Consider the following 13,287-nt stretch of genomic DNA (forward strand, 5'->3'; position numbering starts at 1 on the left):
TGGTCGCAGTATAACACCAGTATGTGTGTATATACTTTTTATGATATTTTTCCAGCCTCCTGTCAGCTGGCTCCTTGAGGACGGCCCTATCTATAGACGGTACCGCCACTTGTTCTGATAAGCGTGTGAGCGCCTTATCCACCCTAAGGGGTGTTTCCCAACGCGCCCTAACTTCTGGCGGGAAAGGGTATACCGCCCATATTTTCTATCGGTGGGAACCCACGCATCATCACACACTTCATTTAATTTATCTGATTCAGGAAAAACTACGGTAGTTTTTTCACATCCCACATAATACCCTCTTTTGTGGTACTTGTAGTATCAGAAATATGTAACACCTCCTTCATTGCCCTTAACGTGTGGCCCTAATAAGGAATACGTTTGTTTATTCACCGTCGACACTGGATTCAGTGTCCCTGTCTGTGTCTGTGTTGACCGACTAAAGTAAACGGGCGTTTTAAAACCCCTGACGGTGTTTTAGAGACGTCTGGACCGGTACTAATTGTTTGTCGGCCGTCTCATGTCGTCAACCGACCTTGGCGCGTGTTGACATTATCACGTAATTCCCTAAATAAGCCATCCATTCCGGTGTCGACTCCCTAGAGAGTGACATCACCATTACAGGCAATTGCTCCGCCTCCTCACCAACATCGTCCTCATACATGTCGACACACACGTACCGACACACAGCACACACACAGGGAATGCTCTGATAGAGGACAGGACCTACTAGCCCTTTGGAGAGACAGAGGGAGAGTTTGCCAGCACACACCAAAAACGCTATAATTATATAGGGACAACCTTATATAAGTGTTTTCCCTTATAGCATCTTTTTTATATATTTCTAACGCCAAATTAGTGCCCCCCCTCTCTGTTTTAACCCTGTTTCTGTAGTGCAGTGCAGGGGAGAGCCTGGGAGCCTTCCCTCCAGCCTTTCTGTGAGGGAAAATGGCGCTGTGTGCTGAGGAGATAGGCCCCGCCCCTTTTTCGGCGGCCTCGTCTCCCGCTCTTAACGGATTCTGGCAGGGGTTAAATATCTCCATATAGCCCCCGGAGGCTATATGTGAGGTATTTTTAGCCAAAAAAGGTTTTCATTTGCCTCCCAGGGCGCCCCCCTCCCAGCGCCCTGCACCCTCAGTGACTGCCGTGTGAAGTGTGCTGAGAGGAAAATGGCGCACAGCTGCAGTGCTGTGCGCTACCTTAAGAAGACTGAGGAGTCTTCTGCCGCCGATTCTGGACCTCTTCTCGTTTCAGCATCTGCAAGGGGGCCGGCGGCGAGGCTCCGGTGACCATCCAGGCTGTACCTGTGATCGTCCCTCTGGAGCTAATGTCCAGTAGCCAAGAAGCCAATCCATCCTGCACGCAGGTGAGTTCACTTCTTCTCCCCTAAGTCCCTCGTTGCAGTGATCCTGTTGCCAGCAGGACTCACTGTAAAATAAAAAACCTAAGCTAAACTTTTCTAAGCAGCTCTTTAGGAGAGCCACCTAGATTGCACCCTTCTCGGCCGGGCACAAAAATCTAACTGAGGCTTGGAGGAGGGTCATAGGGGGAGGAGCCAGTGCACACCACCTGATCCTAAAGCTTTACTTTTTGTGCCCTGTCTCCTGCGGAGCCGCTTTCCCCATGGTCCTTTCAGGAACCCCAGCATCCACTAGGACGATAGAGAAATATATATTATTGAAGTTGAGTTGCCAATTTCAACAAACTGTTGGGAGTCAGAAGTAACCAGCATTTGCGCTCATTTCTTCTTGTTCATTACCATCCACCTGCTTTAGTATAAATAATGTGATGGAGGCACTGGATTGAGATTTATTAACCTACAGTATGGGATCCACAATTACCAAGTTAGGGCATATTCACCTGCAAATTCCATAGACCCCATACTCACTAGCTACTGCTGTTGTTATAAATGTGACTTGATACGCACTGTTTACATCTGTAGATTGCTGAATGTTTTGAGTATACTCACAATAAATAAATAAAAATAGAATAGGGTGTATTCAGAAAACAGGAGAACAAACAGAACACACATAAAACCTCAAGGGGATAATAACTGTTTGTAGTGTTAGACTTGTTTACATGGATTTTACTAGAGTTAAAAGCATTAGTTAAAACAGTGTAATAAATGGCATGATGGGGCTCTGGGCTGGCATATAAGGGCATAATGTGCCCCTGAGTCATATAAAAGGCCATATAGTGGCTCTGATGGCATATAAGGTGCATGTGGAGCAGATGGCATATAAATGGTCATGTAGGGGCTCTGATGGCATATAAGGTGCATGTGGAGCAGATGGCATTTAAAGGGGCATGTAGGGGCTCTGATGGCATAAGGTGCATGTTGAGCAGATGGCATTTAAAGGGTCATGTAGGGGCTCTGATGGCATATAAAGGGGCATGTAGGGGCTCTGATGGCATATAAAGTGCACAAAGGAGCAGACGGCATATAAACAGGCATTAATGGGCTCTGATGGCAAATAAGGTACACGTGGAGCAGATGGCATATAAAGGGTCATATAGGGGTTTGTTATGGCATACAAGGTGCACGTAGAGCAGATGGCATATAAAGGAGCATGTAGGGGCTCTGATGGCATATAAGGTGCATGTGGAGCAGATGGCATATGTAGGGGCATGTAGTGCTCTGATAGCATATAAGGTGCATGTGGAGTAGATGCCATATGAAGGTGCTTATGTAGGCCTGAAATCTGAGAAATAAAATGGTTGGAACCCTACAGCTGTTTTGGCCATTCCCCCTCATCACACTCCCTGTCCAGGAGTCTGAAAACAAAAAGGTGGTAACCCTACCTGCGGCTGTCACTTTACTTGCTGCTATACATAACGAGGATGTCAATGAGTAGTCGCCCTCTACAGCTAGCGGAATAATAAAGAGGAGCAATATATGTTTTATGATATATGATATATGTTTATAGTTCTCTCTGTAAATTGAAATTCCCACTTCAAGGATCATGCACCCATTAGCTGCCAAAGCGCCAGATAGGGTCTTATCGCCTCTTCTGGTGATGGCCACTGAGGGTCTCGACTTCTTTCATGAGGCGCATGCAGAGCTCATCCTGGTGGGGGAGCGCCACACACTGAACGGACAGCGGCAGACCCACCCCTCCTTCCACAGCCTGCAGAGATAGTTATGGAAGAGCAGTTACACACAACAGCCAGTAGGGGGAAGTATAGAGCTATGGCACTTATTTTATAAACACAATATTGAAGATCAGACACTTTATACAATAATAATATAATAGATAGAACAAATAAACCTCACCTATGTTAAACAAACCATTATAACAATTACCTTCTTATACAGCTTATCCCAGGGATCATTGCTGTAACCTCTGTAATGTTTCAGCTCTTCCTCGTCCTCCGCAGTGACGGAACCTACAGGAACGACTCCAGCCGGATAATTCAATAAGTTGAACAGCAATGTGCAGGAGAGAGGAGCTGAGGGACAGAAGAGAGATTGGTGATTTATGTAAGATGAGGAGCATCGTCCTTTTACCACTTTTATCTTTCCGTTAATATCCAATCCCGTTTTACTACTGTGTTTACTCCTAACTGTACAGCACTGTGGACTATGCTGGTGCTATACCAATAATAGTAATCATTTAGAAAGGGATGTGTGCCCTGTGTTTGCAGCATAGCTCTGAGTTATAAGCTCTACTGTACGGATTCAGCCAGTGCGTCCCGCTGGAAGAACGATCAGGATTCCGGCTGTCTGTATTTCGACGCCGGGATCCCAAGCTCCATTGGTATTTTGATGCCGGATTAATGTCTCCAGTCGGATTCCTTCTTATTTTGTCATTTTTGCACTGTCTTTGCCAGGGAACCTCGGAATAAAACACATCCACAGTATCATTGATCCATATTGTTCACCCTATGAGCAAGGGGCGTAGCTACCATAGGTGCAGGCAGTGCAGCTGCTATGGGGCCCTGAGCTGAGAGGGGCCCACCTTTCCTGTCAAAGTTACATGTGTTATATACTTTTGCCATAGGGTGGTACGTAGGGGTCCTTTCAAACTTTTTCCTTGGGGCCTTCACTATATCTAGGTATGCCCCTGGACCGGCTCATTGTAGTGTGGTATAAAATGAACTGGATAGCATTTTGAACAGGGAGCACTATGTATCATAATGTGAATTGGGGGTACTGTGCGGCATAATGTGCACTGGCAGCTCTGAAATGTGACATAGGATGAACTTAAGCACTACTGGGATTCATAATAGGAGCTACTATGGGGCATAACATTTAAATAAGGCTCTCCTATGGTTCAGAAAATGGGGTGGTCTTCAGTATGCCGACTGTCGGGATCGCGGCACACAGTATACTGGCGCCGGAATCCTGACAGCCGGCATACCGACACTTTTTCTCCCTCGTGGGGGTGCACGACCCCCCTGGAGGGAGAATAAAGGGCCATTGTGCCGCAGCACGGCGAGCGCAGCGAGCCCGCAAGGGGCTCATTTTTGCTCGCCACGCTGTCGGTATGCCGGCGGTCGGGCTCCCGGCACCGGTATGCTGGTTTCCGGGAGCCTGACCACCGGCATACCATACTACACCCCAGAAAATGAACTAGGGCACTATTATAGGGCATAACATTAACAACTGCTGCAGAGAAGTGTCTCTCTCTAGAAGAACTGGGACAGGGGCCCTTTTAAAATGTTGCTACGGGGCCCACAAAGTTCTGTCTACGACCCTGCCTATGAGCAAACCCAGGGCCTAATTCAGATGTGGCCGGAGTTGCTATCACTTCCTTGGAAGCAGCAGCGATAGCGCTGCATGGTGACGATGCCTCATCTATTACAGGCACCTCCTGCTGCAGTAGTGATCTGACCTGCATCCTAGAATGCAGCATTGGATCACTGACTCACTGACTTGGATCACTGACTCACCCGAGGTATCCGGAAGGATGTGATCGCATGGTGATTGGGGCGGCAGACGCGGCAATGTAGGAGGGAGGAGATCATAACATGGCCATAACATGTCTCTGTTTTTGCCGCCACCCCCAAACGGTCACTTCCTGTTTATCACTCTACGACTAAACTCTCATTGCGAGCGGGATCACAGCAGCACCTTGACGCATGTGCAATTCGATTACGGCACATGCGCAGTTCGCCAGTGGTATGGAACATTGAGCCCTTAGACCCTTCCACAGTAGCAAAACATCGCTCAACTACAACCAACATTGGCAGTGTGTCCACATGTAAATCAGGCCCTATATGTGGCATACTAGAATGTTAACAGATTTTGGAAAGTTCCAAAAGCCATTTGATTCTTATCAGTGAGTTTATGGCCCCAAAACCAGTTAAACCAGTTCTGACAGACCCTGCCACATGTAGGGGGTTAGGACAGGGAGTGTAGGGTTTTTTTTTTTAGAGGACAAGGAAAAAACACAGGCTAGGGTCAGTGTGAGCTGAGAACTGGTGGAGGGCACAGGCTAGTGTCCAGGAGAAACGCAGTCTGGGGACTGTGGAAAAAGCATGGTACTCCACAGTCCCTGGCATTATGGAGAGAAGAGCAGCGTGTGGGTGTTGCTATGAAGAGAGGGAGAGCCCATATCTGCAGTGTAACAGGAGAGCCAGCAACTTCAGTGAGAGATGGAAAGTGCAGTGTGAGAACCACAGTATGCAGAGTACAGTGGAAGGAACCAGGAACAAAGGGGATCCCCATCTTCAGGGGTACCCAAGAAGCAGGACGGGAGGTGCGAGTCTTCGGGAGAGGACTATCTGGGTGAGTGGTAGGAAACCACGTGTGGCGGAAGGCCCCCAGTGACGTGTCGATGAGATATCCCATTTAGATAGAGCCCCCAGCGAATAGGGGAGAGCATACTGAAATTAATCTCAGTTTGCGGACGCCGCACTACTGATTCCCAGAGACTGCACTGGTATGTACTGTAATACTGTCCCATCATTGTTTGAGCTGCCATTGCTGTTGCCACTGAAGCGAATTAAAGGAAATGTAACCTGAGGTAACCTGTATGAATATTACGCTGGACAGGAGAACAAGAAATTAAATGTTATTGTCATGATAACCCTGTCTGAACTGTGAATAAACTGCCTGCTTATGTGATGAGACAGCCTGGCGTGCAATGCTTTAAAAAATGATTGATGGATCTGCCCCAAGCCAAGCTATTACATATATATCTCATGTTGCTGTATTCACTAAGTGTCTCAAGTGCTATTGTTGTAATTATACACTGCAGGAAACTGATAAGAGGACAAAAGTTGGTCCTACTGTATTAACAGGAACTGCAACTACTATGGGCTGTGTAGCTGGAAGGGCCCTCCTCCCCTTTCATGCTCAGGTGGGGAGTATGACTGGGGCGGTAGACCTTTCAAATCGTAAAGGAGGTGTCCCAAGGCAAGCTCAGGGAGGACAACAACCTCCCGTGGAGCAGAAGGGTTTTTATTAAACTTTGGCCACACCCTATCCATAGGAACAAAGTGTACGTGGGGACCCTTACTACATTTTCCTGTGGGTCCCACAAATGTCCAGTTACACCCTGGGCAAAACTATATATATAATATATCCAAACTCCAAGCAAAAAAAGCGCTAAGCTTCAATGTGTGTCAGCTGTCCCAACTCAAATTGCTAAAATGCTTTATCAGTTCATTAATACTCCTCTCCTTATTAAGGACTGCCGCTCTCAAGTTATTGGGTTGTTGGTTCCCAATATATTTATTGTGACAAGAAAGAACTAAATTGAAAGCGCTGTCCACAATAAAGGATAGATAAAATTGTATTTATTTTGTATTGATAACTGTTAATATAAACACTTAAAAAGCTAAAACATAATATGTATATCTACAAAGCCTATTTCTTCAGTGATCCTTATCACAGGTACCTTGTGATTGCACTGGTAATGAATACTAGATTGCTGCTTAGAACAATATAGCATGCAATAGGTGCTCTAATTGGCTCCACAGTGAACAATTCTTAGTAGCAAATTACAGTATATTATTCAGCCTCCTAAATACTTAAGTACACTTATATGGAACGCTTATTTTCACAGCCCAAACATATCTAGAGGAAATGCATACAGTTGATAAATGCTTTTTCACCTCCCCGCTGGGACAGCGTAGTGATACAATGTGTCCAAAGTGTCTCTGCCTTAGAATCAGGCTGAATATGTAACAAAGAATCAAGTCTCCTATGGAAGCTTTCCAGCTAATTAGCTTCTGACAGGCGTCCCCGTCTAAGCATAAAATAATTATGGATGAGATTCTTATGAAATAAACTGACTGCACAGTAACTTGAATGTCCACTGCAGGTGAACTGTAGAGATGGCTTATCTCACCGGTTTGTGCAGCTACCACATCTCCCGCCGGGCTCCGTCTCTGCCGCACATAGCGCTCAGCGCCTCTATCACTGACGTCAGCGCTGTATTCCTCCCGTTGGTGTGGGTTGGATGCAAGCGTGCAAACGGCTTGGAGCGCAGAGATCCTCCGGCCAGTGGTTCAGAACTGCATCGGCTGTTATGCGCTTGGCCCGTAATGGCAGGGCGGCACAAGTTCTCACCGGCACCGGCGTTAGGAGAAGTGATGTCGGCTTTGTAGAAGCTCAAGTCCATATACAGGGGTACAAAGCCGACATCACTTCTCCTACCGCCGGTGAGAACTTGTGCCGCCCTGCCATTACGGGACAAGCGCATAACAGCCGATGCAGTTCTGAACCACTGGCCGGAGGATCTCTGCGCTCCAAGCTGTTTGCACGCTTGCATCCAACCCACACCAACGGGAGGAATACAGCGCTGACATCAGTGATAGAGGCGCTGAGCGCTATGTGCGGCAGAGACGGAGCCCGGCGGGAGATGTGGTAGCTGCACAAACCGGTGAGATAAGCCATCTCTACAGTTCACCTGCAGTGGACATTCAAGTTACTGTGCAATCAGTTTATTTCATAAGAATCTCATTCATAATTATTTTATGCTTAGACGGGGACGCCTGTCAGAAGCTAATTAGCTGGAAAGCTTCCATAGGAGACTTGATTCTTTGTTACATATTCAGCCTGATTCTAAGGCAGAGACGCTTTGGACACATTGTATCACTACGCTGTTCCAGCGGGAGGTGAAAAAGCATTTATCAACTGTATGCATTTCCTCTAGATATGTTTGGGCTGTGAAAATAAGCGTTCCATATAAGTGTACTTAAGTATTTAGGAGGCTGAATAATATAATTTGCTACTAAGAATTGTTCACTGTGGAGCCAATTAGAGCACCTATTGCATGCTATATTGTTCTAAGCAGCAATCTAGTATTCATTACCAGTGCAATCACAAGGTACCTGTGATAAGGATCACTGAAGAAATAGGCTTTGTAGATATACATATTATGTTTTAGCTTTTTAAGTGTTTATATTAACAGTTATCAATACAAAATAAATACAATTTTATCTATCCTTTATTGTGGACAGCGCTTTTAATTTAGTTCTTTCTTGTCACAATATATAATATATACAAAGAGAGAGAGAGAGAGAGAGAACAGCAGTGACCGACACTCCTTACTAAATGTTAGTAGTTGCCCCGGAGCCTTCCAGTAGATTGTAAACACAAATAAGCAGAGATGAAGGAGGCACTCACGGGTCTTGCAATACAAACTAAGTTCAGCAGTCAGACGACTTCATGCTGTCAACGTTTCATTTTTAATCATAAAAATTTTGTCAGGACTTAGCTTAAATAAGACATGTTCTTACCTTAAATAGCAAAAAGAAGACCCTCCACCGTGGTTGTGTCTATGTTACCTTCGTGCTAAGCACCTGGATGTGACAAAACGAGAGGGCAGGAGAGAACTTCCGCCCTTACAGCTCCTAAATGTTTTCTTCGTTCTCCGTTAGTTTGGGGGATTTTTTTTTTCTATGCAGCATTGGACCCTCACGGGCTCGCTTTGCTCGCCACGCTTCGGGCTCGGTGTCTCGCTCCGCTCCGCTCGCCACACTTTTCTATTCCAAATAGATTGTGACATGGACCCAGGGGGTTATGGGAAAGGTCCTCTTCACGAAGAGAAACTAGACGCTACCCCTCCACCCATACTTGCCTACCTGACCCTCTCCATGAGGGAGAAAATGCTCTGTTCCTGGACTTTCCAGGTAATGTATGATAGCCATCACCTGTGGTGAAACACCTTTCTTATCAATTAACTAGCTCACCACAGGGGATGGCAATCATACATTACCAGGAAAGTCCAGGAACAGAGCATTTTCTCCCTCATGGAGAGGGTCAGGTAGGCAAATATGCTCCACCGTGGCTGTTGCTGTGTCCAGCGACCACACTGACCCGGGATGATGACGTCACGCAGTCGCGACGTGCAATGGTAAGCGCCGTTACCATGGTAACCCACCTGGTCCGTGGTGCTGCACAGAGAAGAAAAGCGAAACATACACCAAGTGCAATATACTAAACGGCCACAAGATGGCAGCAAAGGGTAATAATAAAGTACTGATATGATTACCCTTTACTGCCATCTTGTGGCCGTTTAGTATATTGCACTTGGTGTATGTTTCGTTTTTCTTCTCTATGCAGCGCCTTACCAGCGTACGTCCAGGGCCGTCTTAACAACAGTGTAGGCCCCTGGGCACAGCAATGCACTGGGCCCCCTACCCATCCTCCAGCGGTAGGTGTGGGGGGTGCTATCAGTGGCTACTTTGATGTCCCTTGGGCGGTAGGGGGTGTTCTATCTTCTGCTCACCATGTAGGACCTGGAGCAGTAATTTCTGCAAATTACTCCCTTACTGCACAGAGGGGGCTAAACTGTAGAAGGGGGCATTGGGCTGAATGAAGAAGCCATGGTACATGACTTCCAAGGTGGTAGGGGGTGTTTAATACGTAGGGGAGGGGTGGATAGTGGAGTGGGCTTAATATTTATCATTTTCTGGTGGGAGGGCAGATTGCTTGACTGCAGATATCTCAAGTTTCTGAAAATCTATTTCTTAGCTTTGAATGTTAAAAAAAAACCTAGAGAGTCCCACCTTTCAGAAGGTTCTGGGGACTTGGGGATCAGAGTTCAGGAGCCAGAGCGATTCACCAACGAAAATCTAAAACTGCATATTAGGTATGTGGAGCTGGAGCAGGGAACAGCTGCTTGAAGGCATAGTAGAGACAACCTGCCAGTGTCCACCAAAAGGGGAGAGTCGCAGCTTTTGGATTATAGCTTCAGAAAAACTCTAAGTCAGACAGAACCCGAGATATCTGGCTGGGAAGAGCAATTAACAGGCTTGGATGGGGACCACTGCTTTCAAGTCGGATATCTCTGGTTCCCCAGGGCCGATTTTCAAAAATCTGGTACCCCTGGAAAGAGGGGACTCCCAGCTATCAGCCTAGGGCCCTTATACTTCTGGGGCCCTTGGGCAAGAGCCCATTGAGCCCATACGAAAAGACGGCCCTGCGTACGTCGCGGTTGCGTGACGTCAGCATCCCGGGTCGGCGTGGACGCTGGATACGGTAAGGTTGTGTCTATGTTACCTTCGTGCTCAGGACCTGAAAGTGACAAAACGAGAGGGCAGGAGAGAACTTCCGCCCTTACAGCACCTACATGTTTTCTTCGTTCTCCGTTCGTTTTGGGTAAAAAAAAAAATTCTATGCAGCGTTGGACGCTCGCCACGCTTTGGGCACGGTGTCTCGCTTTACTATTCCAAATAGATTGTGACATGGACCCAGGGGGTTATGGGAAAGGTCTTCTCCACGAAGGTAAACTAGACGTTACCGACACGGCAACAGCCATGGTGGAGGGTCTTCTTTTTGCTATTTAAGGTAAGAACATGTCTCATTTAAGCTATGTCCTGACGAAATTGATGAAATTGATTAAATATGAAACATTGACAGCATGAAGTCGTCTGACTGCTGAACTTCGTTTGTATTGCAAGACCCGTGAGAGCCTCCTTCATCTCTGTATATATATATATAATAAGAATTTACTTACCGATAATTCTATTTCTCATAGTCCGTAGTGGATGCTGGGGACTCCGAAAGGACCATGGGGAATAGCGGCTCCGCAGGAGACTGGGCACAAAAGTAAAAAGCTTTAGGACTACCTGGTGTGCACTGGCTCCTCCCCCTATGACCCTCCTCCAAGCCTCAGTTAGGATACTGTGCCCGGACGAGCGTACACAATAAGGAAGGATTTTGAATCCCGGGTAAGACTCTTACCAGCCACACCAATCACACCGTACAACTTGTGATCTGAACCCAGTTAACAGCATGATAACAGAAGGAGCCTCTGAAAAGATGGCTCACAACAACAATAACCCGATTTTTGTAACAATAACTATGTACAAGTAATGCAGACAATCCGCACTTGGGATGGGCGCCCAGCATCCACTACGGACTATGAGAAATAGAATTATCGGTAAGTAAATTCTTATTTTCTCTAACGTCCTAGTGGATGCTGGGGACTCCGAAAGGACCATGGGGATTATACCAAAGCTCCCGAACGGGCGGGAGAGTGCGGATGACTCTGCAGCACCGAATGAGAGAACTCCAGGTCCTCCTCAGCCAGGGTATCAAATTTGTAGAATTTAGCAAACGTGTTTGCCCCTGACCAAGTAGCTGCTCGGCAAAGTTGTAAAGCCGAGACCCCTCGGGCAGCCGCCCAAGATGAGCCCACTTTCCTTGTGGAATGGGCTTTTACAGATTTTGGCTGTGGCAGGCCTGCCACAGAATGTGCAAGCTGAATTGTACTACAAATCCAACGAGCAATAGTCTGCTTAGAAGTAGGAGCACCCAGTTTGTTGGGTGCATACAGGATAAACAGCGAGTCAGATTTTCTGACTCCAGCCGTCCTGGAAACATATATTTTCAGGGCCCTGACTACGTCCAGTAACTTGGAATCCTCCAAGTCCCTAGTAGCCGCAGGCACCACAATAGGCTGGTTTAAGTGAAATGCTGAAACCACCTTAGGGAGAAATTGAGGACGAGTCCTCAATTCTGCCCTGTCCGTATGAAAAATTAGGTAAGGGCTTTTATAGGATAAAGCCGCCAATTCTGAAACACGCCTGGCTGAAGCCAGGGCTAACAGCATTACCACTTTCCATGTGAGATATTTTAAGTCCACAGTGGTGAGTGGTTCAAACCAATGTGATTTTAGGAACCCCAAAACTACATTGAGATCCCAAGGTGCCACTGGAGGCACAAAAGGAGGCTGTATATGCAGTACTCCCTTGACAAACATCTGAACTTCAGGAACAGAAGCTAGTTCTTTTTGGAAGAATATTGACAGGGCCGAAATTTGAACCTTAATGGACCCTAATTTTAGGCCCATAGACAGTCCTGCAGGAAATGCAGGAATCGACCCAGTTGAAATTCCTCTGTAGGGGCCTTCCTGGCCTCGCACCACGCAACATATTTTCGCCAAATACGGTGATAATGTTGTACGGTCACATCCTTCCTGGCTTTGATCAGGGTAGGGATGACTTCATCCGGAATGCCTTTTTCCTTCAGGATCCGGCGTTCAACCGCCATGCCGTCAAATGCAGCCGCGGTAAGTCTTGGAACAGACATGGTCCCTGCTGGAGCAGGTCCTTTCTTAGAGGTAGAGGCCACGGGTCTTCCGTGAGCATCTCTTGAATTTCCGGGTACCAAGTCCTTCTTGGCCAATCCGGAGCCACGAGTATAGTCTTTACTCCTCTCCTTCTTATGATTCTCAGTACTTTTGGTATGAGAGGAAGAGGAGGGAACACATACACTGACTGGTACACCAACGGTGTTACCAGAGCGTCCACAGCTATTGCCTGAGGGTCCCTTGACCTGGCGCAATATCTGTCCAGTTTTTTGTTGAGGCGGGAAGCCATCATGTCCACCTTTGGTTTTTCCCAACGGTTCACAATCATGTGGAAGACTTCTGGGTGAAGTCCCCACTCCCCCGGGTGAAGATCGTGTCTGCTGAGGAAGTCTGCTTCCCAGTTGTCCACTCCCGGAATGAACACTGCTGACAGTGCTATCACATGATTTTCCGCCCAGCAAAGAATCCTTGCCACTTCCGTCATTGCCCTCCTGCTTCTTGTGCCGCCCTGTCTGTTTACGTGGGCGACTGCCGTGATGTTGTCCGACTGGATCAACACCGGCTGACCCTGAAGCAGAGGTCTTGCCTGACTTAGGGCATTGTAAATGGCCCTGAGTTCCAGGATATTTATGTGAAGTGACGTTTCCATGCTTGACCACAAGCCCTGGAAATTTCTTCCCTGTGTGACTGCTCCCCAGCCCCTCAGGCTGGCATCCGTGGTCACCAGGACCCAATCCTGAATGCCGAATCTGCGGCCCTCTAGGAGTTGAGCACTCTGTAACCACCACAGGAGAGA

General features: G+C 47.2%; 1 protein-coding gene across 1 annotated transcript in view; it reads right to left on the bottom strand.

Annotated features, from left to right (window-relative positions):
• Positions 1-2,899: 2,899 nt before the first annotated feature.
• LOC134957546 (vitamin D3 hydroxylase-associated protein-like) overlaps positions 2,900-13,287 on the bottom strand; it is a 179,169-nt gene continuing 168,781 nt past the window's right edge. Inside the window, exons 14-15 of the mRNA XM_063939525.1 lie at positions 3,305-3,450; positions 2,900-3,128 (exon numbers count right to left, since the gene is read on the bottom strand). Of these exons, the coding sequence (XP_063795595.1) occupies positions 3,000-3,128; positions 3,305-3,450 (275 nt within the window). The 3' untranslated portion in view covers positions 2,900-2,999. The remainder of the gene's footprint in view (positions 3,129-3,304; positions 3,451-13,287) is intronic.

Source organism: Pseudophryne corroboree, chromosome 9 (genome assembly GCF_028390025.1).
Source record: "Pseudophryne corroboree isolate aPseCor3 chromosome 9, aPseCor3.hap2, whole genome shotgun sequence".
NCBI classification, from domain to species: Eukaryota; Metazoa; Chordata; class Amphibia; order Anura; family Myobatrachidae; genus Pseudophryne; species Pseudophryne corroboree.